The sequence below is a fragment of the Salvelinus fontinalis genome, unplaced genomic scaffold (assembly GCF_029448725.1).
Source record: "Salvelinus fontinalis isolate EN_2023a unplaced genomic scaffold, ASM2944872v1 scaffold_0424, whole genome shotgun sequence".
In the NCBI taxonomy this organism is placed as follows: domain Eukaryota; kingdom Metazoa; phylum Chordata; class Actinopteri; order Salmoniformes; family Salmonidae; genus Salvelinus; species Salvelinus fontinalis.
The window spans coordinates 91,732-119,029 of record NW_026600633.1 but is presented as its reverse complement, the minus strand read 5'-3'; the positions used below and the strand labels follow the sequence as shown (position 1 = coordinate 119,029).

General features: G+C 40.3%; 2 protein-coding genes and 1 pseudogene across 2 annotated transcripts; all 3 read left to right on the top strand.

Annotated features, from left to right (window-relative positions):
• The first annotated feature begins 803 nt into the window (after positions 1 to 803).
• Positions 804 to 3,095, top strand: LOC129845996 (fish-egg lectin-like). The gene is made up of 3 exons (XM_055913991.1): positions 804 to 1,091; positions 1,612 to 1,738; positions 2,344 to 3,095. Exons 1-3 carry the CDS (start codon positions 896 to 898, stop codon positions 2,483 to 2,485), a joined length of 465 nt encoding a protein of 154 aa, XP_055769966.1. The 5' UTR covers positions 804 to 895; the 3' UTR covers positions 2,486 to 3,095.
• Positions 3,096 to 7,417: 4,322 nt separating this feature from the next.
• Positions 7,418 to 14,268, top strand: LOC129846000 (fish-egg lectin-like). The gene is made up of 5 exons (XM_055913993.1): positions 7,418 to 7,705; positions 7,832 to 8,065; positions 8,241 to 8,458; positions 8,592 to 8,710; positions 13,987 to 14,268. The coding sequence occupies exons 1-5, from the start codon at positions 7,651 to 7,653 to the stop codon at positions 14,126 to 14,128; spliced, it is 768 nt and encodes a 255-aa protein (XP_055769968.1). The 5' UTR covers positions 7,418 to 7,650; the 3' UTR covers positions 14,129 to 14,268.
• Positions 14,269 to 25,285: 11,017 nt separating this feature from the next.
• Positions 25,286 to 27,237, top strand: LOC129846003 (fish-egg lectin-like; annotated as a pseudogene).
• The last annotated feature ends 61 nt before the right edge of the window (positions 27,238 to 27,298 follow it).

Here is a 27,298-nt window from a genome sequence, read left to right as displayed (position 1 = left end):
TCTCACGTCATGCCAAGAGCTTTTTTTCCACCTCAGATCATGTTATACACTCCATTTCTTCTCTCATTGCCTGTTGACATCTAGTGGAAGGCGTATGAAGTGCATGTATACTAATATATATCAAGGACATTTATAGGCAGGCCCTAGATTTCAGATTTTCCACTTCCTGTCAGGAAGTTTGCTGCAAAATGTTCTGTTTTACTCACAGATATAATTCAAACGGTTTTAGAAACTAGAGAGTGTTTTCTATCCAATAGTAATAATAATATCTATATTGTACGAGCAAGAATTGAGTACGGGGCCGTTTAAATTGGGCACGATTTTCCCCCAAAGTGAAAATAGCGCCCTCTGTCCTTAACAGGTTTTAACAAGAAATTTGTGGAGTGGTTGAAAACAAGTTTTAATGACTCCACCCTAAGTGTATGTAAACTTCCAACTTCAACTGTACATTTTTACTTAGTAAATACAAAGTAATACAATGTAATTATTTAGTAGTCATCTTTAGTACTAAAGATTAGTATTGAGGACCTTATAAGTACAAGATACTTATTATGTAAATACATAGAAACAACTTCTGTGATGTTTTATTTATCTTTTACCATGCACTTACTACATGAATAACTTCAAATCAATCATCCAGACATTGGTATTCTCACATGTTGTTTCTACAGTATGTACAGTATGTTGTCTGAGAGGTTGTAATGCTTGTTGACCCTCTCCTGTACAGCTGTCTGAGGGGTTGTAATGCTAGTCCACCCTCTCCTGTATAGCTGTCTGAGGAGTTAATAAGTTAATAATTATACCTCCTTTTTGCTGGTTAACTCTACTGATGTGTCTTTGATCTGGTGTCTCCATAGCCTGGGACTGCCAGGAAGTAGTGAAAATCAAGAATCTGATGCAGATCGATGCAGGACTGGGGCAAGTGGTTGCTACGAACACAAGTCAAATCCCCTACTACCTGGTAGGTGATAAATGGATCCGCCTGCCTGATTCCCTGAAGCATATCACTGTAGGACCAGCAGGGATCTGGAGTATCAACAGCGAAACCAAAATCTCCAAGTATGTGGCCGGTAACTGGGTAACTTACCTTTAGAAGTAAGTGGAGAGCATTACCCAATGATGAATCCAGAGAACACCTTCTTCTTATCTTTCCTGATTACCATCAGGGTAAATTATTAATGTTCAACATTATGCCATTGTAAATAATTTGGCAGTACTAACACATGTACAGTATGTGCTTCATGTTTGCTTGTCTGTCTCTGTCTTTGTGGTCTACAGCCGCTACAGAGCAGGTGGTTGCTGGGGGGGACCAGTTTATTGTGGGGGCAACCAAGGATGATATTCCATTCTGTCTGAAAATAAGTTTCACACTTGACTTCATGGGTCGAAGCTTAAGCTATTCAGGGTCAATGTTGCCAGGAAGAGGGAGGTTGTTGACCTTTTGGGTGCTGGGCAGTCAACAAGAATGATGATATCTTCTTAATGAGTGTAAGATCTGGGAAAGAGTGTGAGAGCTGGAGCAGAGTAGTAGAGGATTGAGAGTGTCAGTTATTCTAAAACTGTTTCATATTATAACTGTTGAAATGGTCCTAAAACCCTGATTGAATCTGTTTTTCCAGCTGAATCTAAACTGCCAAAACAAGGGGTGGAGTCACATTGACGGCAAGCTCTCCATGATTGAGGTGGCAACTGATGGTAGTGTCTTTGGGGTCAACTCTGCGGGTGATGTTTTTACCAGGTAAGGTTGCTACTGAACTATGTGTATGGTTCCACCCTTTTCCCCTCAACATGATTAACTCATTTGAAAATGACTTGTAACAATAACTTATAATAATAATAATGATATACCTTTATTAATAACTCTGGTTCTTACTGTACATGCTTTGTGAAGCGCTTTACACAAAAATTAAAAACAGATAAATAAATACAATTTACAGTTCATGGTAAAATTAGTAAAGGTTGGATATCCTTTAAAGCTACAGTTTGACCCCCCACCACTAGTTTTGGTAAACAACTGAGGTACGCAGCTAGACAAATGTAACCACTCTCAAATTCATACATGGAGCTATGAATGCAAAGACAGGCCCACATAGTTGTTGTTGTTGTTTCAAACATGTTTTTTAAAGCTATACATTGTTTGTTTACAATAACATTGTTTTCAAACAATTGGGAAAAAACTTACATTTTGTCTTCTGATGTGGTTGAATGAAGCTCAAGAGGCAGAAGTTATATTCTTAAAAATCAATGGCTATAATCAATTATTAAAGTCCAAAAATGTACTGTATGTACTTTAAAAAATGCATAATCTTTCAAACATGATCCCCAACCCTTTCTTCAACACAGAGACGGCATCACAGCCAGTAAACCAGAGGGCACCGGATGGAGCAATGTCCCAATGTACATGCCAAAGAAACACGAGACCTACGACCTAGGCCGTCTTTGGGTCGTCTCCAAGACTGGCGTCACCATGGTGTGCACACATTAGCCTCTCCTCTGCATCTGAAGGCCGTTCGGGATCTGTCAAAAGTTCACTTGCTAACTCATTGATCTCTCTTTTCCTGGAACAGCCTTCTGCTTGAGAATTGAGGACATGAATTCATTAGAATCCTTCATTCAAAAAAAAACAACGTTTGCTTCATTCGAAAAACTATATACTTTTAGTACTTTATCTCTATCAATAGTAATCACTGACTGTACTGAAGTTTAATTTCTTTTTTATCAATGTAGATGTTTTCTCCCACAAAACTAACCACCAACAGCCTTATAAAAGATGTATTATTTTCTTGATGACTCCTTGATTAACACTTAAATAGAGGTTTGCTGTGGCTGCTTTTGATCGTAGTGTAAAAACATGTACCTTCCAATGTCATCAATAGAGTTGATGTAATCCTTGGCATTGCTTATTACCTCATATTATATCATCATGTCCCACAAATAAATCTAGCATTCATTTTTAAACTAATGTCTGTTTTGAACAGAGGAATAAGGTTACTCTACAAAGACCAACTGAAACTTGAGAGATGTGTTTTGTGATTATGTTTTTTTCCTAGCACCACATGGATGATTCAAATAATCCAAGCTTGATGAGGAGTTGTTTATTTAAATCAGCTGTGTAGTGCTAGGGGGAAAAACAAATGTTCACCCCTTGGTGTCATCAGGACCTAGTTTGGGAAATGCTGCCATAGGAAGTCCCACTTTTAGGGATAGCTGTATGGAAGTGTCTGGGCCACAGTTCAACAGTCCATTTCCACTATTCCTATCACACCCATAGGGAGCAGCAGCAACCAGGCCAGGTGCTTTGAGTGCCGACAGGGTTGAAGGCTCACAGGTGACAGTGATGGATGGGGAGTCTCAGGAAGGAAGCTGGAGGAGGAAATGATGACTGTGATTGAAGAAGCGTGCACTGGATCTGGTCAAACTGTCCACGTCAGAAGTAACATGTACTAATCTTCTGAGCAGGGCTCCTGCCAAGGAGTTACAGCTGGAGCCTCATTGGATAAAGAAGACGAGTACCTTAGTCAGTAAATCCTAGGAGTGGTCAGTGCACGTTGCCTGACCCGTATGGTAAATGGAAGGAAGGAGAAAAGTCTGTTGATATTATTGTTGGAAACTACGTGAGTATGTGAAGGTTGGATATGGGAGGAATGTGGTGAGAGCATTTGTGTCCAAACCATTACAGTGTGGGAATTGTAAAGGATATGGTCACGTGTCAAATGTTTGCAGACGAAAGAAGTAGCTAGTGCGCTAGCACTAGCTACTTATCATGCCACGCTACATGCTAAAATCCTAGTGAAAATCAAGAGAAGAGACAGGAATTTGATAATGCAGGAAAGTGAAATTCTCTGCCGAGTCCCCAACAAGCAGATGTTCTGGTATTCAGGGGAAATGGAAAGAGCCTGTGATATGATTGTTGGTTGGAGTTTAACAACGTGACACTTAATGTAGCCGGTGTAAACGAAACACCTGAAACTACTATTGATCCCCTACATCAAAGGTGTCAAACTCATTCCATGGAGGGCAGTGTGTCTGCAGATTTTTGCCCCTCCCTTGTACTTGATTGATGAATTAAGGTCACTAATTAGTAAGAAACGCCCCTCACCTAGTTGTGTAGGTCTTAACTGAAAGAAAATAACAAAAAAAACATAGACACTTGGCCGTCCATGGAATGAGTTTGACCCCCTTGATTTAGGGGATCTATACTGCCCTACCAAGCAAAAGAGCAGTAATCGCTCATAGTGAAACTGAGAAGAATTACTTCAAAGTTGTTTTATTGTCCAGCCAAGTGAATTGTAGGCAGATCATTGGAGATGTGATTATATGTTCTCTTACGATGAGATTATTTTTTATTCATATTGACCCTGACCTCTGACATGACCTATGATCCCCTACGGCAGTTACTGATCATAGATAATATGACCTATGATCCCCTACGGCAGTTACTGTTAGTATATTTATTTGTATGTGGCTGTCAATGTCATATAGTTTGATACTTGAATCAGCAAAGAATAGTACATAATACCAAGGTTTACCATAGACACTACAGTCCAAAGCTCAGTGAAACCAAGGTAAATGGAACTAACTGACATGAGTGATTTTTCCCTAGGTTTCCCTTTAACTTTATGCAGTTACTGTAAACATGAACCCCAACTTTCTCCATAATACAACATAATTGAGGCGGGATATTTGTCCACATGATAAAGCATGTATTTGATGTTTAAAAAATGTCTAACAAATTTTGGACCAAATATGTCGATACCGCTCTTTTGCTTGGTAGGACAGTATAGTAGTTTCAGGTGTTTAGTTAACTCCTGCTACGTTAGGTTACCGTATATGAGAGATAGCGTGGTGGTGCCTGTTAACATTGCTTCACATTCCCTGATTCACACCATGTCATCAATAAAGTCTCCAAGAGGATATTATCATAGTGTCAAAACTTAGGCACCGTCATGTTGCTCACAATGCACATTGGTTTAGTTATTTTTCAGTGAATCCAATCCTTGTCATAGCTCATCATCTCTCATATTTCATCACGATTTTCCACAAATAAAACATTGAGTTTGAAACAAATATTGTGTTATTCAAATATTGACATTATTTCCTCTTCATGCTGTAGAACTCCAGTAACTTCTGGTTTGGCCATTTGAAACCCCTCTGGTTACTGGTCTGCCTCTCTAATGTCAAGGCTACCGCCAACACTAATGTGCCCCAGGTATTTGTTATGTTGATCACAAGAAGCCTTTGACATCTTACGGTTTATGTGCTTTCCACTTCCTCATGAAATAGTTTTGCTTTTACTGGCAGGTGATTCAATGTGTAATTTGAATGTCATGACATTTGTTTTAACTTTATGGTGAAACTGTTCTTTACAATGGGTATCACTATTCAAGATGTTTTATACTCTTTTAAGGAGGGAAGGACAAAATACAGAGAAACGAGGATGGAGAGGGGGATAAAAATTACTTTTATATACAGTTTATGTGGACACTGTCAGGACCCGGTGTGACAAACAGTCACGAATAAATCGGCAGAACCCAGAAGATGAGGCGGACACAGCAGTACTAGAGACGGTGGTTTAATCAAAGGAAAGATCTACCGGCAAAAATATAAATCCACAACGTCAAAAGAAAGGCCAAGAGACAAAAATAGATATCTTCCAAAATACAAAGAAAATCCACAAAGTGGTAAGAACAGCAAGGGAAAAAACAAACCTCGAAAGACTAATCCAAAATAAACAAGAACAAAACCAGAGAACCTCTGGAAAATCCAATAAGAGAAAAAGTTAACTGCATGGCTGGGTGCTAATGTACAAACACTGAGCAAAGAACTGAGGAACACACAGGGTTTAAATACCAACGAGGGAACAACCTACAGGTGCAAACAATAAGAGCAAGGAAAAAACAAAAGGTTCAAAAAAGGTGCAATGGGGACATCTAGTGACCAAAACCTGAACAGTCCTGGCCAAAACCTGACAGACACCCCTTCAAAAGAGTGGATTTGGCTATTACAGCTATTGTTGCTGACAGTTGCATAAAATTGAGCACACAGCCATGCAATCTCCATAGACAAACATTTGCAGTAGAATGGCTTTACTGAAGAGCTCAGTGACTTTTGATGTGGCACCATCACAGGATGCCACCTTACCAACAAGTCAGTTCATCAAATTTGTGCACTGCTAAAGCTTCCCCGGTCAACTGTAAGTGCTGTTATTGTGAAGTGGAAAAGTTTAGGAGCAGCAACGGCTCAGCCATGTTGTGGTAGGCCACACCACACTGAAGTGCTTAACGTACAAAAATCATCTGTCCTCGGTTGCAACACTCACTACATGAGTTCCAAACTGCCTCTGGAAGCAGTGTCAGCACAAGAACTGTTCGTCGGGAGCTTTATGAAATGGGTTTCCATGGCCGAGCAGCCGCACACAAGCCTAAGATCACCATGCGCAATTCCAAGTATCGTCTGGAGTAGTCGAAACACGTTCTTTGGAGTGATGAATCACGCTTCACCATCTGGCAGTCCGACGGGCAAATCTGGGTTTGGCGGATGCCAGGAGAACGCTACCTGTCCGAATGCATAGTGCCAACTATAAAGTTTGTTGGAGGAGGAATAATAGTCTGGGTCTGTTTTTCATGGTTCGGGCTAGACCCCATTCCAGTGAAGGGAAATCTTAACACTACAGCAAACAATGACATTCTAGACAAGTCTGGGCTTCCAACTTTGTGGCAACAGTTTGGGGAAGGCCCTTTCCTGTTTCATCATGGCAATGCCCCCGTACACAGAGCGAGGCCCATACAGAAATGGTTTGTTGAGATTGGTGAGGAAGACCTTGACTGGCCTTGTCGCCCAACATCAATGCCCAACCTCACTAATGCTCTTGTGGCTGAATGGAAGCAAGTCCTCTCAGCAATGTTCCAACATCTAGTGGAAAGCCTTCCCAGAAGAGTAGAGGCTGTTATAGCAGCAAAGAGGGGACCAACTCCATATTAATGCCCATGATTTTGGAATGAGACGAGCAATGTTTGACGAGCAAGGTGTCCACATACTTTAGGTCATGTAGTGTAAGTGTTTAAAGATTATAACAAATGAAATAAAAAATACCATAAATAAAAATGAAAATACATTTGTTCTCCAATGAGGGGGATGGTAGGGGTATAAATGTGTTACACTCAGTCTGTACAGTATAAACATTACATCGGTCCTCCTATAACACTTAGCAACCTTATCAAACAGCTCTACAAATATGCCACCTGCCAAATACAGTAGGTGAGAGAAATAAGCTTTTGTGCGTATGGATCATTTCTGTGATCTTTTTATTTCCACTCATAAAACATAGGACCAACACTTTACATGTTGTGTTTTTTATTTTAGTTCAGTATATATTATTATTGTGTGTCTGTGTGTGAAGGGGGGGGTTATATCCTCCTCTCGTTAATGTTTCCTCTGAACAGGTTGTTTGTCCTCCTCTCGTTAATGTTTCCTCTGAACAGGTTGTTTGTTCTCCTCTCGTTAATGTTTCCTCTGAACAGGTTTTGTCAAATATAAATAGCTCATTAATAATTATTTGATGGGGGTTGAAAGGTGTTTGCAGGGCTGCAATATATAAGGGGACAAAGTATGTGTTCAGCAAAACTTATACTGTAGATCTACAGAGACATCATGAGAGCCACTGCAGCCGTCCTATTGGTCCTCTGTCTTCTGACCATCAGTCATGGTAAGTTACCATCATCTGAAACATGCTTGATCAAATTGAAATTAATCATCAAGTTGGCTCCATAATTTCATCCCCCTTTTCGCTGCTGTACTTTACTCATGTGTCTTTGCTCTGGTTTCTCCATAGCCTGGGACTGTCAGATTGTAGTGGATATCAAGAATCTAATGCAGATCGATGCAGGACTGGGGCAAGTGGTTGCTACGGACACAAGTCAAGTCCCCTACTACCTGGTAGGTGATGAATGGATCCGCCTGCCTGGTTCCCTGAGGCATATCACTGTAGGACCAGCAGGGATCTGGGGTGTCAGCAACGGAAACCTCATGTTCAAGTATGTGGCCGGTAACTGGGTTCAATTTGCAAGTAAGTGGAGAACATTACTCAATGATGAACCCAGAGAACACCTGCTTCTTATCTTTCCTGATTACCATCAGGGTAAATGATACATGTTAACATTATGCCATTGTAAGTCATTTGGCAGTACTCACAGATGCATACTCCTTGTTTGCTTGTCTGTCTCTGTCTTTGTGGTCTTCAGTCGGTGTAAAGCAGCTGGATGCTGGGGGGGACGAGTTTGTTGTGGTGGCCAACATAGACTATGTTCCAGGGTGTCTTTCAAGAAGTGCCTCACTTGACTTCATGGGTGCCGACTCACCCCTTCGAGGGATAAGGTTGCCAGGAGCTGTGAAGTATTCTAGTTGTGGACCCTTTGGGTGTTGGGCAGTCAACAAGAATGATGATATCTACTTAATGAGTGTAAGATCTGGGAAAGAGTGTGAGAGCTGGAGCAGAGTAGTGTTGGATCGAGAGTGTCAGTTATTCTAAAACGGTTTCATATTATAACTGTTGAAATTGTCCTTAAACCCTGATTGAATCTGTTTGTTTCCAGCTGAATCAAGACTGCCAAAACAAGGGGTGGAGTCACATTGGCGGCAAGCTTTCCATGATTGAGGTGGCAACTGATGGTAGTGTCTTTGGGGTCAACTCTGCGGGTGATGTTTATACCAGGTAGGGTTGCTACTGAACTATGTGTATGGTTCCACCCTTTCCCCCTCAACATTATTAACTTGAAAATGACTTGTAATGATAACTTATAATAATAATGATATACCTTTATTAATAACTCTGGTCCTTACAGTACATGCTTTGTGAAGCGCTTTACACAAAAATTAAAAACAGATGCATAAGATGATAAACAGATGCATACATTTTGGCTTCTGATGCGGTTGTGTTAAGCTCAAGAGTCATATGTTTTTTAAAGTTTTTTTTTTAAGGGGTGGATCAGCTTAATATTGAGAAAAGAATGTTGCTTCCATCAAAGTAATTGTCTGCATCATTTCCAATCCCCCATATATTTTTGGGGTAAATATATATATCCATACACGCATGCATACATATACACATATATACATACACATACCTATATATACATACATACTTTTAAAAAGAATATACCTTTATTATTATTCCCCGCAAACCCTACCACCGATCCCCCAATTGGAGTAAACTAATATTTATACATCTTATACACATTTTACAGACACAGTCTATTTTACAATAGTTATTTTTTGTTTGTTTTTAGTCCTTCCTCTATTTCTGATGTCCATCCAGTTTGATTTCTATTCTATTTGTAACTGTGCTATTTCACAAAAGTTCTGAACCTATATACATTTAAAAGACCCCAAAGGTTTTACATGGTTTATCTTGTCCCACCCTTCAGCTCCATTCAACCTCTCCCATCTATCTCTCAACATCATCCATTTTGGATTTCTATTTGCAATATATTTTAACTATGCTGTGATGCTTCACAAAAGAATTGAACCTTTCTATTCTCATAGCTTCTACAGATTGTAAATTAAAAATAAACATTTTTGCTAAAATAATTATTATATAATTGATTAATTGACTATGGCTTTTCAAATCACCCAGTATTGCTATCTGCATCGTTAGTTCTAGGCAAATGTTGCAATTCTTCAGCCATTCCTGGACCTGTGACCAAAAGCGAGCTACATATGGACAATACCAAAATAAATTACCTAATGACTCTGCCTCCTCACAGCAGAATCTGCAGAGCTGGGAAGATTGTATCCCCCATATATATAACATTCTATTTTTTGCAAGAATTTTGTATAGTAATTTGAATTGAAAAATTTGAAGTTTTGAATCCGGCGTTGTTTTGCGTATCAATTCATAAACCATGTGCTATGGAATGTTTTTTGGTCCTTAAATGAAATTGGTATATGTTTTTATTTATCACACTTTTCTTTAACCATTTATGTTCTTTAATACAGGGCCGACATACAAGTTCCTTGCTTTTTTCCCCTTCTACTTGCCTCTTCCATTTTTGTGGTAATGCTGCAATTAATTGGTTGTAATTTTGGGTAGAGCAGACATTTCCATATGTCTGTGTTAGCTGCATGTGTGACATAACTCCACCAGTCCTATTTATGATATCATTCACAAAAATTATACCTTTTTAAAAAAGTTATTCGAAAATACAGTTTTTTTAATCAATTAGTATATTTGAAATTAACCACAATATTTGTTGTATTATTTGTTCTGTCTTTTCAGGTGGATTAAACTGAAATTGCAACCAACTTTCTAAGGCTTGTTTAAAAAAATAAAGATATTTTGGAGATAATTTCCCTTTCAAGCAATCGAAAGTGAGCAGGTGTAATCTGAATAAAGGGAAAAAGGCCCTTCTTGAACATAGGATGAGACATTCGTACCAATCTACTAGAGAACCCGTTTGGATTTAAGTATAACTTTTGTATGACTGATGCCTTTAGTGAGAGGTCTAATGCTTTAATATTTAATCATTTCTGCCCTCCAAATTCATATTCTTTATATAAATAGGCCCTTTTAATTTTATCTGGCTTGCTGTTCCAAATATAATTGGATATTTTATGTTCATATCATTTAAAAAGCAGGTCACTAGGTGTAGGCAAAACCATAAGCAAATAGGTAAACTGTGATATGACTAAAGAGTTAAACAGCCGGATTTTTCCACAAATAGACAGGTATTTTCCTTTCCATGGTAGCAAGATCTTATCTATTTTTGCTTACTTTCTATAAAAATGATTGGAGTGAGATCATTTCTTTCTTTTGGAATTTGTATACCAAGTATGTCCACATCTCTGTCAGACCATTTTATTGGTAAACTACATGGAAATGTAAAATTTGCATTTTTTTAGTGATCCAATACGTAATATAGTACACTTATCATAGGGGTGCTAACCCCGGTGTCCTGGCTAAATTCCCAATCTGGCCCTCAAACCATCATGGTCACCTAATAATCCCCAGTTTACAATTGGCTCATTCATCCCCCTCCTCTCCCCTGTAACTATTCCCCAGGTCGTTGCTGCAAATGAGAACGTGTTCTCAGTCAACTTACCTGGTAAAACAACGGTAAAATTAAATAAATAAATAAAATCATAATTTGGTTTTAATCCAGAGAGAATAGCAAAAGTATCTAGATCCTCTATGAGGCCGTGGAGAGACTCTAATTGTGGTTTTAAAAGAAAACATGAATCATCAGCGTACAATGACACCTTAGTTTTTAAGCCACGGATTTCCAATCCCTTAATTATTGTTTGATCTAAACTTAACAGCTAACATTTCGATGGCAATAATAAATAGATATGCCGATAGTGGACAACCTTGTTTTACTCCTCTAGATAGTTTAAAACTTTCTGAGATGTAGCCATTATTTACCATTTTTCACCTAGGGTTACTATACATAACTTTAACCCATTTTATAAGAGATTCCCCAAAATTGAAATATTCTAGGCATTTATATATAAACTCCAGTCGTACTTTATCAAAAGCCTTCTCAAAATCAGCTATGAAAACCAGGCCTGGTGTCCCCGATATTTCATAGTATCTATTGTTTCCAGTACTTGTTTTATACACTGCTCAAAAAAAATAAAGGGAACACTTAAACAACACAATGTAACTCCAAGTCAATCACACTTCTGTGAAATCAAACTGTCCACTTAGGAAGCAACACGGATTGACAATAAATGTCACATGCTGTTGTACAAATGGAATAGACAAAAGGTGGAAATTATAGGCAATTAGCAAGACACCCCCAATAAAGGAATGGTTCTGCAGGTGGTGACCACAGACCACTTCTCAGTTCCTATGCTTCCTGGCTGATGTTTTGGTCACTTTTGAATGCTGGCGGTGCTCTCACTCTAGTGGTAGCATGAGACGGAGTCTACAACCCACACAAGTGGCTCAGGTAGTGCAGTTCATCCAGGATGGCACATCAATGCGAGCTGTGGAAAAAAGGTTTGCTGTGTCTGTCAGCGTGGAGTCCAGAGCATGGAGGCGCTACCAGGAGACAGGCCAGTACATCAGGAGACGTGGAGGAGGCCGTAGGAGGGCAACAACCCAGCAGCAGGACCGCTACCTCCGCCTTTGTGCAAGGAGGTGCACTGCCAGAGCCCTGCAAAATAACCTCCAGCAGGCCATAAATGTGCATGTGTCAGCATATGGTCTCACAAGGGGTCTGAGGATCTCATCTCGGTACCTAATGGCAGTCAGGCTACCTCTGGCGAGCACATGGAGGGCTGTGCGGCCCCCCAAAGAAATGCCACCCCACACCATGACTGACCCACCGCCAAACCGGTCATGCTGGAGGATGTTGCAGGCAGCAGAACGTTCGCCACGGCGTCTCCAGACTCTGTCACGTCTGTCACAAGTGCTCATGTGCTCAGTGTGAACCTGCTTTCATCTGTGAAGAGCACAGGGCGTCAGTGGCGAATTTGCCAATCTTGGTGTTCTCTGGCAAATGCCAAACGTCCTGCACGGTGTTGGGCTGTAAGCACAACCCCCCACCTGTGGATGTCGGGCCCTCATACCACCCTCATGGAGTCTGTTTCTGACCGTTTGAGCAGACACATGCACATGTGTGGCCTGCTGGAGGTCATTTTGCAGGGCTCTGGCAGTGCACCTCCTTGCACAAAGGCGGAGGTAGCGGTCCTGCTGCTGGGTTGTTGCCCTCCTATGGCCTCCTCCACGTCTCCTGATGTACTGGCCTGTCTCCTGGTAGCGCCTCCATGCTCTGGACACTACGCTGACAGACACAGCAAACATTTTTTCCACAGCTCGCATTGATGTGCCATCCTGGATGAACTGCACTACCTGAGCCACTTGTGTGGGTTGTAGACTCCGTCTCATGCTACCACTAGAGTGAGAGCACCGCCAGCATTCAAAAGTGACCAAAACATCAGCCAGGAAGCATAGGAACTGAGAAGTGGTCTGTGGTCACCACCTGCAGAACCATTCCTTTATTGGGGGTGTCTTGCTAATTGCCTATAATTTCCACCTTTTGTCTATTCCATTTGCACAACAGCATGTGACATTTATTGTCAATCAGTGTTGCTTCCTAAGTGGACAGTTTGATTTCACAGAAGTGTGATTGACTTGGAGTTACATTGTGTTGTTTAAGTGTTCCCTTTATTTTTTTGAGCAGTGTATTATCTCCAATGTATCGTCCATGTAAAAAAAACTATCTGATTAGGATGAATAATATCTGGCAATACTTTTTTAATTCTATGCGCCAAGCATTTTGCTAGGATTTTGCATCACAACACTGAAGTGTAAGACGTCTCCAATTTTTTAAATGGACTGGATCTTTATATATACCACTTGGGTCCTGTTTCAGTAATAATGATATCAGACCTTCTTGTTGCGAGTCTGATAATCTACCATTTATATAGGAGTGGTTAAAACATGCTAATAATGGTCCTTTGAGTATATAAAAGAAAATGGTATACTTCCACTGGTATGCCATCCAGCCCTGGAGTTTTCCCATCCTTAAAGACCCCAATTGCATCAAGCAGTTCCTCCTCTGTAATTTGGCATTTACATGAGTCTTTCTGAATAGATGTTAATTTTACATTATTATTAGGAAAAAAATCCATACAATTAATTTCAGTTAGTGGAGATGGAGGAGCCTGAAACGAAAACATATTCTTAAAGTACCTTACTTCCTCCTTCAAAATATAATTTGGTGAATCATGCGTGACTCCATCATTTGTAACAAGTTTTAATAAAACATTTTCGTAGCATTTCTATATTGAAGATTGAAAAAGAATTTGGTGCATTTTTCCCCATATTCCATCCAGTTCGCTTTATTTTTATAATATATTACACTGGATCTTTCTTGAAGAGTCATAAGGTATATTCTTAAAAAATCAATAGCTATATTCAATTATTGAAGTCCAAAAATGTTTTATAAACTTTGAAAGCAAACCCCACCCCTTTCTTCAACACAGAGACGGCATCACAGCCAGTAAACCAGAGGGCACTGGATGGAGCAATGTCCCAATGTACATGCCAATGAAGCACGTGACCTACGATCTGGGCCGTCTTTGGGTCATCTCCAATTCTGGCTTCACCATGGTGTGCACACCTTAGCCTCTCCTCTGCATCTGAAGGCCGTTCAGAATCTGACAAGCTCACTTGCTAACTCATTGATCTCTCTGTCTGGAACAATCTCAATTCTCAACATTAATTCACAAGAATCCTTCATTCTAAAACCTATTGCTCTAACTATATTTTCAGTACTTTATCTCTATCAATAATAAACACTGATCGTAATGATATTATAAAGAATGTATCAATTATGTTTTCTTACACAATTTGACAAGCAACAGCGTTATAAAAGTGTATTATTGATTAACACTTCAATAGAGCTTTGCCATGGCTGCTATTTGATCGTAGTGTAAACTTGGGCACGGTCACGATCCACATGGGTTTTGCTGTGGTTCAGAGGTCATCAATAGGATTGAATGGAATCCTTGTCATTATCTCATTATATAATAATTTCCTGCAAATAAAGCATTAATTTTGAAACTCATTTCAGTGTGTTTTAAATCATATTGAACATGGAGGATTTAAGGTAGCTCTGCAAAGATCCAGTGAAAGATCTGTTTTGTGAATCTTCTTACTTAGAAAGTGAAATAAGACTAGAGTGCTACAGTACTACAGTGCTACAGTGTGCAGGAACTGGTGAACCTTTAGTTCCCTGATGCATAGTTTGATTGACAGGTGCCTTATTGATGTAGTGTCAGGTACATATTTGACAACACCTTTTACAGTGTGCTCTATTAAAGATGTGTAACTCCTCACTAATCATTACACTACTCTTTGAGGCAAATGTGTAATTTATTATTAAAAAATGACTAGATTCCTAGAATGTAAACATATTGTGGAACTCTTTGCAGACCATATTGCTCTGTAAATAGCCTGACTATTACTACTAGCCTTAAAAGTGTTCTTCGGCTGTCCCCATAGGAGAACCCGTTGAATAACCCTTTTCCAGGTAGAACCCTTTCCTTGTAGGTTTCTACATGGAACCCAAAAGATTTCTACTCTTTCTAAGCATTTAGAGCGCACACATCCTATCATTTTCATGGACTGTTTCAGTGACAGCATGGACATCTACATGGACTGTTTCAGTGACAGCATGGACATCTACATGGACTGTTTCAGTGACAGCATGGACAGCTACATGGACTGTTTCAGTGACAGCATGGACAGCTACATGGACTGTTTCAGTGACAGCATGGACATCTACATGGACTGTTTCAGTGACAGCATGGACAGCTACATGGACTGTTTCAGTGACAGCATGGACAGCTACATGGACTGTTTCAGTGACAGCATGGACATCTACATGGAGTGTTTCAGTGACAGCATGGACAGCTACATGGAGTGCTATCTCCATATAGGTCATTTTCTTCTTTTGACACCAAAGCCTAATGAGTAGAGCTCACAGACACAAAGACACATAAACAAAGCACAAAGAGAATAATACATGAGTAGAGTACACCAACAACAAGGAGGATGAAATTATGGAGCCAAACTCATGATCAATTCCAAGTTGATCAAGCATGTTTCAGATGATGGTAACTTACCATGACTGATGACCAGGAGACAGAGGACCAATAGGACGGCTGCAGTGGCTCTCATGATGTCTCTGTAGATCTACAGTATAAGTCTGGTTGTACACTAGACTTCAATTATCCCCTTGAAGGACTTTGCACTTTATAGACCTGAACACAGCTTTGACTAGTGATGGCTTCCTGTTCCACCTGTTCAATGAAGACTTGGTATCCGGGAGAGAGGAGGGTTGTGTAATGTCACCTGGTGATGAAGCGCTTTTTTCTTTTCACGTTTGCTGTGTTTACATGTTCTGAATACGTTTGCTGTGTTTACATGTTCTGAATACGTTTGCTGTGTTTACATGTTCTGAACACGTTTGCTGTGTTTACATGTTCTGAATACGTTTGCTGTGTTTACATGTTCTGAATACGTTTGCTGTGTTTACATGTTCTGAATACGTTTGCTGTGTTTACATGTTCTGAATACGTTTGCTGTGTTTACATGTTCTGAATACGTTTGCTGTGTTTACATGTTCTGAATACGTTTGCTGTGTTTACATGTTCTGAATACGTTTGCTGTGTTTACATGTTCTGAATACGTTTGCTGTGTTTACATGTTCTGAATACGTTTGCTGTGTTTACATGTTCTGAATACGTTTGCTGTGTTTACATGTTCTGAATACGTTTGCTGTGTTTACATGTTCTGAATACGTTTGCTGTGTTTACATGTTCTGAATACGTTTGCTGTGTTTACATGTTCTGAATACGTTTGCTGTGTTTACATGTTGAAATACAGTGTCTATAGAAAGTCTACACCCCTTGCATTTCTTCACATTTTATTGTTTTACAAAGTGGGATTAAAATATATATATTTTTAATTATATTTTTGTAATTTCAAAAAAATAAGAAGATGAATGTAAATGAATGTGTCACGTTCTGACCATAGTTCTTGTGTGTTTTAGTGTTGGTCAGGACGTGAGCTGGGTGGGCATTCTATGTTGTGTGTCTAGTTTGTCTGTTTCTATGTTTGACCTAATATGGTTCTCAATCAGAGGCAGATGTTTTGTGTTGTGTCTGATTGGGAATCATATATAGGTGGCTTGTTTTGTGTTGGGGTTTGTGGGTGGTTGTTTCCTGTCTTTGTGTTTTCTCTGCACCAGATAGGGCTGTATCGGTTTGCCACATTTGTGTTATTTTGTATTGTTGTAAGTGTTCACTGTTTTCGTCTATTAAACATGTTGAGCACTGGCTACGCTGCGTGTTGGTCCGATACCTGCTACACCTTCTCTTCTCTTGAAGAGGAGGAAGGCTGCCGTTACAGAATGAAAAATAAAACACAAATGACCTTGATTAGATAAGTATTCAACCTTCTTAGTCAATATATGTTAGAAGCACCTTTGTCAGTGATTACAGATGTGAGTCTTTCTGGGTAAGTCTCATAAGAGCTTTATACACCTGGATTGTGCAATATTTGCCCATATTTGTGAAAAAAAAGGTGCTGTCAAGGTGTTGGGGATCATGGCTAGACAGCAATTTTCAACAGATTTAAGTCAACCTCTAGCTTGGCCACTCAGGAACATTAACTGTCTTCTTGGTAAGCAACTCCAGTGTAGATGTGGCTTTGTGTTGTAGGTTATTGTCCTGCTGAAAGGTGAATTCCTCTTCTGTTGACTGGTGTAAAGCAGACTGAAACAGATTTTGCCTGTGATTAGCTCCATCCCATTTCTTTTCATCCTGAAAAACTTCCCAGTCTTTGCCAATGTCAAGCATACCCATACCATGATGCAGCCACAACCATGCTTTAAAATAAGGAGGCAGTTCCTCAGTGATGTGTTGTTTTGCCCCAAACATAAGGATTTGCATTTAGGCCACAACGTGTATTCCTTTGCCGTGTTTTTTGCAATTTTACTTTAGTGCCTTGTTGCATATATTCTGTATATTTGTATTCTTCTTTTCACTGTCATTTAGGTTAATATTGTAGAGTCACTACAATGTTGTTGAGCCATCCTCAGTCTTGAGTATTTTCTTGCTTTCTCTGAAAAAATAAAAATGACTAAAATAGTCAAATAAGAAAACTCTGGCTGACTAAATTATGCTACCCACTCTCAAACGCATTCCATACAACCATGAGAGATTCAAAACATACAGAAACAAACAAAATCTAAATATTAAAACAACCAAAAAGTATACTATGTTAGTGAACTATCAAAGCACAAGACCAATGTGGGGCACTATCAATGAAATCCTTAATAAAAGGATACAATTCAAATCCCTCCCCAATGAATACCTAGTTGACGAATCATTGACTTCTGATGCAAAAGAGGACAGCGCACAAGTTCAATCTGTTCTTCACAGAAATTGGGCTTACTTTAGCAGACAGAATTCCATTCAATAGAGAATTCCATCAGAAAAACAATATTCCAGAAGCCATGTTTCTACCATATATGGTTTAAGCATTACAGACGATTTACTCTTGAGAATTTAACATGTTTAGAGGGAATGAAACGTTATCACAGGCATGATCAAAAATTGGTCACTTAAGCAGTAATACCCGAGGTGGTGTGGTATATGGTGTTGCATCCTGCATAAGAACAGCCCTTAACCGTGTGTCACGTTCCTGACCTTATTTTCCTTTGTTTAGCTTTGTTTAGTTGGTCAGGACGTGAGCTGGGTGGGCAGTCTATGTTATGTGTTTCTATGTTTAGGTGCATTGGTAATTAGCCTTATATGGTTCTCAATCAGGGACAGGTGTTTGACGTTTCCTCTGATTGAGAACCATATAAAGGTAGGCCGTTCACACCGTTTGTTTGTGGGTGATTGTCTTCCGTGTCAGTGTTTGTACCACACGGGACTGTTTCGTTTTGTTTAGTCTGTACCTGTTCGTGCGTTCTTCGTTATATGTAAGTTCACATGTTCAGGTCTGCTGATGTCGTTTTTTGTTTTGTATAGTTTGTCAGTATTCTCCGTTTCGTCTTCTTTAAAATAAAGCATACATGTATTCTCCACAAGCTGCGTTTTGGTCCGATCCATGCTCCTCCTCAGACGAGGAGGAGAACAACCGTTACACCGTGGTATAATGGCCATATACACTATAAACCCCTAAGGTGCCTTATTGTTATTATAAACTGGTTACCAGTGTATTTCGAGCAGTAAAAATATAGGTTTTGTCATACCTGTGGTATACTGTCTGATATACCACGGCTGTCACCACTCAGTTTATAAGATGAATTAATCAATCAATGTACATGCAAAAACACAGCAAGAAAAAAAAATATTAAAACAAACAATTCAAAAAATTAACTGCAATAGAGAATGCTGGGAAATATGATAATGATGGTGAACAGCCTGGTGAACAGCCTCCGATGTTCAGCGAAGGCTGGTCACCAGGGTCCAAAACATAGCGGAGGCTGGTCACCAGGGTCCAAAACACAGCGAAGGCTGGTCACCAGGGTCCAAAACACAGCGAAGGCTGGTCACCAGGGTCCAAAACATAGCGGAGGATGTTGGTCAGACCAGCTTGACCAACGTGGACGAGCATGGACCAGCTTGGTCCTCAGCATACCAGCATCACCATTATTATGCGTGTCCAAAACACAGCGAAGGCTGGTCACCAGGGTCCAAAACATAGCGGAGGCTGGTCACCAGGGTCCAAAACACAGCGAAGGCTGGTCACCAGGGTCCAAAACATAGCGGAGGCTGGTCACCAGGGTCCAAAACACAGTGAAGGCTGTTCACCAGGGTCCAAAACACAGTGAAGGCTGTTCACCAGGGTCCAAAACACAGTGAAGGCTGTTCACCAGGGTCCAAAACACAGTGAAGGCTGTTCACCAGGGTCCAAAACATAGCGGAGGCTGTTCACCAGGGTCCAAAACACAGCGAAGGCTGTTCACCAGGGTCCAAAACACAGCGAAGGCTGGTCACCAGGGTCCAAAACACAGCGATGGCTGTTCACCAGGGTCCAAAACATAGCGGAGGCTGGTCACCAGGGTCCAAAACACAGCGAAGGCTGGTCACCAGGGTCCAAAACACAGCGAAGGCTGGTCACCAGGGTCCAAAACACAGCGAAGGCTGGTCACCAGGGTCCAAAACACAGCGAAGGCTGGTCACCAGGGTCCAAAACATAGCGGAGGCTGGTCACCAGGGTCCAAAACACAGCGAAGGCTGGTCACCAGGGTCCAAAATACAGCGACGGCTGGTTCAGTTCTACGTGGATTCAAAAAGGGTTCTCTTATGGGGACAGCCGAAGAACCCTTTTGGAACCTTTTTTGTATGGATGAATTGATTAATGATTGAACCTATTTCAAGGCTGTAGTCATTAAGATCCTACCAGCATGCTGTTTGACAAAATCCATTAATGTGTAGAGAATCAAGATCACCAGTGGGCTGGAGTTCCTTATGTATTAAATTTAGTATACAGTTTTTCTCCATTAACCTGGTATTATGAACAGTGTGAGCTTTACACTTTCTTCAATTGGCAGACACACTTTCCCAGGATTTGGAAAAAGTGGATTTGTACAGAACTCTAATCATGAAAAAAAACAGTCAGCCAAGATAAATAAGGAAACACTTGAAGACAGCCTTGGAACGCCTTTGTTTTCTCAAGGTGTTGTTTCATCTGACCATGCACGGTAGGGGCACTCTTGGCAGCCATGTTAACTTTAACCTGTCTAGGATCAGCGTGGCGCTAGCGGCACCCCCCCCCCCCCCCACTGAAAAACCAGTGCCGCGAAATTCAAAAAAAATATTTTTTTAAAATATTTAACTTTCACACATTAAAGTCCAATACAGCTAATGAAAGACACAGATCTTATGAATCCAGTCAACATTTCCGATTTTTAAAATGTTTTACAGGGAAGACACAATATGTAAAGATGTACATCTATTACCTAAAAACACATTAGCATAATCCACCATCTTTTATTTGTCCACCAACACCAGTAGCCATCACCAATTCGGCTAAACTAAGATATTTATAGCCCCTAACCAACAAAAAAACTCATTAGATGACAGTCTGATAACATATTTATGGTATGGGATAGGTTTTGTTAGAAAAAAGTGCATATTTCAGGTATATGGCATAGTTTACAATTGCACCCACCATCACAAATGGACTAGAATAATTACAATGAGCAACGTGTTTACCTAACTACTAATCATCAAACATTTCGTAAAAATACACAGCATACACGAATCGAAAGACACAGATCCTGTGAATACAGACAATATTTCAGATTTTCTAAGTGTCTTACAGCGAAAACACAATAAATCGTTATATTAGCATAGCACATAGCACATAGCAGCCCAGCATTGATTCTAGCCAAAGTGGGCGATAACGTCAACATCGCCAAAAATATATTAATTTTTTCACTAACCTTCTCAGAATTCTTCAGATGACACTCCTGTAACATCATATTACACAATCCATATAGAGTTTGATCGAAAATGTTTATATTTAGCCACCAAAATCATGGTTAGACAATGTGAAATGTAGACAAGCTGGTAAAGAAAATGTCCTTGCGCCACTTAGACAGTGATCTACTCTTATACATAAATACTCATAAACGTGACTAAAAAATATAGGGTGGACAGGGATTGATAGACAATTTAATTCTTAATACAATTGCGTTATTACATTTTTTAATTTATCCTTACTTTTCAATACAGTTTGCGCCAAGCGAAGCTACGTCAAAAAACATGGCGTCCTAAGCCACTAAAATGTTTCGACAGAAACACGATTTATCATAATAAAAATGTCCTACCTTGAGCTGTTCTTCCATCAGTATCTTGGGCAAAGGATCCTTTCTTGGGAGAAATCGTCTTTTGGTGGAAAGCTGTCCTCTTGCCATGTGGAAAAGTCAACTGCGTTCGGGATGAATTGAAAAGCGTGCCCAACTTTTCACATCGTTGCAAAAATAAATGTCCCAAAATCGCACTAAACGGATATAAATTGCTATAAAACGCTTTAAATTAACTACCTTATGATGTTTTTAACTCCTATAACGAGTGAAAAGATGACCGGAGAAATATAACAGGCTAAACTAACGCTTGGAACAGGTGCGCGCCGGTGTCCACTTTGCTCATGACGCAGCTCCCAAAGAATGACTAGCTTCAGGGTTTTTTCATTTGTAGGGCCTGTGAACGTGCAATCGACCCCGTTGGAATCGTCATCACGTAAAGGCATCCAGGGGAAGACGTAAGAAGTGTCCGTATAGTCATAGCAACGACAGTGCCCTTTTAAATGACTTCAGAAGAGTGGCCAACATTTCTCAAATCTGACTCCATGTCAGGGAAATTGCTGTAGAATGGGCTCTGTTCCACTTAGAGACAAAATTTCAACTCCTATAGAAACTATAGACTGTTTTCTATCCAATAATAATAATAATATGCATATTGTACGATCAAGGATTTTGTGGGAAGCCGTTTAAAAAATTAGCCACATTAGCATAAGTAGTCTAAACAGCGCCCCCATCCCCAACAGGTTTTAAGAAGAAAATTCAAATAGGAACAATCCTTGCCACCACACCCTTCTAGACGACCTGTGACTAAAGCAGCGTTTCCCAAACTCGGTCCTGGGGATGCAAGGGGTGCACGTTTTGGTTTTTGCCCTAGCACTACACAGCTAATTCAAATAATCAAAGCTTGATGATAAGTTCATTATTTGAATCAGCTGTGTATTGGTAGGGTAGGGCAAAAACCAAAACATGCACCCCTTGGGGTCCCCAAGACCGGGTTTGGGAAACGCTGGACTAAAGACTATAATGCAGGGGTAGGCAACCCAGGTCCTGGAATGCTGCAGGGGACTCATTTATCAACCGTGCTTAGGCACAAATCTGTGCGTAAACCATGAATTTCCACGCAGAAAATGTGTGTAAACTTACTAACAACCATGACCATGCCTATGCGCGGTGCCAAGTGGTGGGACAAGGGAGATGCTTGTCAAACATATATTTTCCCATTCTATGCTGAAAATTTGTAGAATGTACTGTATCCATAGAAAGTACTGTAATTTGTTAAATTAGAGGCAGGTGTGAAAGTGAAACCATTGTGTAAATACTATAAAAGACTGAGATAATGGGAGATCCAATGAGACTAAGATAATGGGAGATCCAATGAGACTAAGATAATGGGAGATCCAATGAGAGACTGAGATAATGGGCGATCTAATGAGAGACTGAGATAGGCTCACTCCCTCAATACTCCATGGCAGCTAAGAGACTTTCTCCCAAGAATTTATGACTGTTGTAAAACCTGTGGTGGGAGAGAGAGTGAGAGAGGGGGTGAGCTACGATATACACCCAAAAGGGCCACGTCGTGACAATGTCATGTTTTATGTTTTGTGTGGACCTCAGGAAGAGTAGTTGCTGCTTTCGCAACAGCTATGGGATCCTAATAAATTATATATATTTTTTAATGATTTTTGAATAAAAAAATGTAAGGGCTTGAAGGGCATTCTAAAGTGTGCATTATTTCTCTATAGCGCACAGTATATCAGCATGGTAGAATTCAATGGCAAATTCATGCTTACATGTTCTACGTTTGAGCTGCTTTTGAGCCTGCAAAAGTCAAATTGAAAACGTTATTGGCATTGTTGAATTCGATTTTCATAATAGCAAGCTAGGACTGATGGTTTGTTTAGCTAAACTGGCAAGTCTCTGTTTGGTTACCAAGACAACTACGGTAGCTATCTAGTAAACTACTTCAGGGGATGTTGAACACATTTCTACCTATAAATGAACACATTACTAGCAGCAAAATGTGTTAATTTACAGCAATGGTATTACATGGATAATCAACTATAGGCTCTATGCATTCTCTGTAAAATAATGCAACTCCGTGGAAGGTCAGTTCCACGCCGCTAGTTCCTTCCACGTTGTTCATTATTTTCCATAGAACGCATATCCCCTCGTTGATTATCCCTTACATAACGCCACCAAAAGTCTGTGGTGGTTATGGTGTTAATATCACCATGTCATCAATAGAGCCTTCTGGGAGGCTTTTTCATCAGGGTGTAAAAACGTTTGGGCATGGTCATGTTGCTCACAACACAGATTGGTTTTGCTGTGCTTCAGAGGTCATCTTTTATAACCTATTCCAGCTCTGGGGCTGTTATTCCCTCCACCACATATGAGAGATGGTCTGGTGGTGTCTGTACGAACAATAACTGTAACCTTAGCATGCTTTTACTGATCACAAGATGAATTGTTGACAGTATGACCATCTATATGGGACTATCTAAATAATCATTCATCTTTATTCCTTGATTAAATCAAATCAAATGTTTTGTGTCACATGTGTTAGGTGTCACAAAGTAACAAATAACTAAAGAGCAGCAGTAAAATAACAATAGTGAGTTCGATATACAGGGGGTACCGGTACAGAGTCAATGTGCGGGTGCACCGGTTAGTCTAGGTAATTGAAGTAATATGTACATGTAGGTAGAGTTATTAAAGTTACTATGCATAGATAATAACAGAGAGTAGCAGCAGCATAGAAGATGTGTGGGGGGGGGGGGGGGGAATGCAAAAAGTCTGGGTAGCAATTTGATTAGATGTTTAGGAGTCTTATGGCTTGGGGGTAGAAGCGGTTTAGAAGCCTATTGGACCTAGACTTGGTGCTCGAAAAAAAAAAAAAAAAATTCAGCCTACAACTGTTTCCAATGGCTGTCATTTTTATTATGAGGTTAAATCCTCCCAGATTGCAGTTCCTAGGGCTTCCACTAGATGTCAACGGTCGTTAGAAAGAGTTTCAGGCTTGTTTTTGGAAAAATTAGCTAGAATTTGTAGTTTTTCAAATTGGTTCCCATTGGCTGTAGTGTTTTCATGTGTGTGGATGAGAGCACTTTCTTTGTTGTTTATCTCCAATAAAGACAAAATTTAAAACAGAGAATCGTTATTATCATTTATTTACGTATTAGGGTACCTGGTTTGGAGAAGTTTATTGGTAACGTTTGGGATTCATTTTGTATGCATTTTGAAGGAGGGAAACCGGTGGTTTATTGAATGAAGCGCGCCAGTTAAACTGAGTTTTTTTGGATATAAAGAAGGACATTATCGAACAAAAGGACCATTTGTGATGTAGCTGGGACCTTTTGGAGTGCCAACAGAAGAAGATCTTCAAAGGTAAGGCATTTATTATATCGCTATTTCGGACTTTTGTGGCGCACCTGCCTGGTTGAATTTAGCCCCGCATTTTGTATGCGGGGCACTGTCCTCAGATAATTGCATGGTGTGCTTTTGCCGTAAAGCCTTTTTGAAATCTGACACCGCGGCTGGATTAACAAGCAGTTCAGCTTTATTTTGATGTATGACACTTGTATGTTCATGAATGTTAAATATTTCTATATCTGTAATTTGAATTTGGCGCTCTGCAATTTCACCGGATGTTGTCGAGGTGGGTCGCTTGAGGCACGCCTAGCCATAACAGGTTTTAAGGCTTTTATATTATTATTGTGTCTTTGTGTGGGAGAGGGTGGGGTTATATCCTCCTGTCAACTTTTCAACGGAACAGGTTGTTTGTCCTCCTCCTGTTAACTTTTCCTTGGAATAGGATGTTTGTCAAATATAGATAGCTCATTAATAATTATTTTATGGGGGTTGAAAGCTGTTTGCAGGGCTGTATATATGAGGGGACAAAGTATGTGTTCAACCAAACTGCAACCAGATTTATACTGTAGATCAACAGAGACATCATGAGAGCCACTGCAGCCGTCCTATTGGTCCTTTGTCTCCTGGTCATCAGTCATGGTAAGTTACCATCATCTGAAAAATGATTTTACAGTCAGCTAAATTAAACTTGGAATTGATCATCAAGTTGGCTCCATAATTTCATCCTCCTTTTTGCTGCTGTACTCTACTGATGTGTCTTTGATCTGGTGTCTCCATAGCCTGGGACTGTCAGGAGGTAGTAAACATCAAGAATCTGATGCAGATTGATGCAGGACTGGGGCAAGTGCTTGCTACGGACACAAGTCAAATCCCCTACTACCTGGTAGGTGATAAATGGATCCCCCTGCCTGGTTCCCTGAAGCATATCACTGTAGGACCAGCAGGGATCTGGGGTATTATCAAGGCAGACTCAATTCACAAGTATGTGGCCGGTAACTGGGTGCAAGCTGCAGGTAAGTGGAGAGAATTACTCAATATTTTTCCAGACGACACCTTTTTAGCTTTCCTGATATCATCAGGCTGCTGATTTTTTTTTTTTATTGTAATTTGTAGGTCATTTGGCAGTACTCACAGATATGTGCCTCCCGGGTGGCGCAGTGGTCTAGGGCACTGCATCGCAGTGCTAGCTGCGCCACCAGAGTCTCTGGGTTCGCGCCCAGGCTGGGCTGGGTTCGCGCCCAGGCTCTGTCGCAGCCGGCCGCAACTGGGAGGTCCGTGGGGCGACGCACAATTGGCATAGCGTCGTCCGATTTAGGGAGGGTTTGGCCGGTAGAGATATCCTTATCTCAGTATGTAATAAAATGTATGCACTCTACTGTAAGTCGCTCTGGATAAGAGCGTCTGCTAAATGACTAAAATGTAAATGTAAATGTGCTCCTTGTCTGTCTTTGTGGTCTTCAGGCCTTCTGAAACAGTTGGATGCTGGAGGTGAACAGTTTATTGTGGGGGCCAACATGAGGGGCCATTCTGTCTGACACGTAGTGCCACAGTTGGCTACAAGGGTCCAGGCTCACCCCTTCCATGGACCGGATTGCCAGGAAGTGTGAAGTACTACAGTTGTGGACCCTTTGGGTGCTGGGCAGTCAACAAGAATGATGATATCTTCTTAATGAGTGTAAGATCTGGGAAAGAGTGTGAGAGCTGGAGTAGAGTAGTAGAGGATGGAGAGTGTCAGTTATTCTATAACTGTTTCATATTATAACTGTTGAAATTGTCCTAAAACCCTGATTGAATCTGTTTGTTTCCAGCTGAATCTAGACTGCCAGAACAAGGGGTGGAGTCACATTGGCGGCAAGCTTTCCGTGATTGAGGTGGCAGCTGATGGTAGTGTCTTTGGGGTCAACTCTGCGGGTGATGTTTATACCAGGTAGGGTTGCTACTGAACTATGTGGTTCCACCCTTTTCCACCACAACATTATTAACTCATTTGAAAATGACTTGTAATAATAACTTAGAATGATAACTCTTATCCTTACTGTACATGCTTTGTGAAGCTCTTTACACAAAAAAATGTAAATACATAATAAATAATTGTTTTTTATTTAAAATCTAAACTTATAAAGAAATGTGTAGACAGTGTAAGGTAAAATGTGTAAAAGTTGGATCTCCTTTAAAGCTACAGTTTGGGTTGCAAAAATCTATGGCTATATAGAATTAATAAAGTCTAACAATGTATGCACTTTATAAAACATTTATGAGCTTTAAATGTGAAACGCCATTTTCAAATAGTGTATGTTGATGTTGGGGTGGTGCTGGAGAATATTAATATGAAGTAGCAACATTTAGAGATGTCCCTTTAAGCTCATGAGGCATGTGAACCCACCTCCTTCTTCAACACAGAGACGGCATCACAGCCAGTAAACCAGAGGGCACTGGATGGAGCAATGTCCCAATGTGCATGATTATGAAGCATGGTCACATTATAAAAGTTGTGTACTATTTTCTTGATCAGTCCTTGATTAACACCTAAATAGATCTTTGCCATGGCTGCTATTTAACTGTAGTGTAAAACTTGGGCACGGTCATGTTGCTCACAA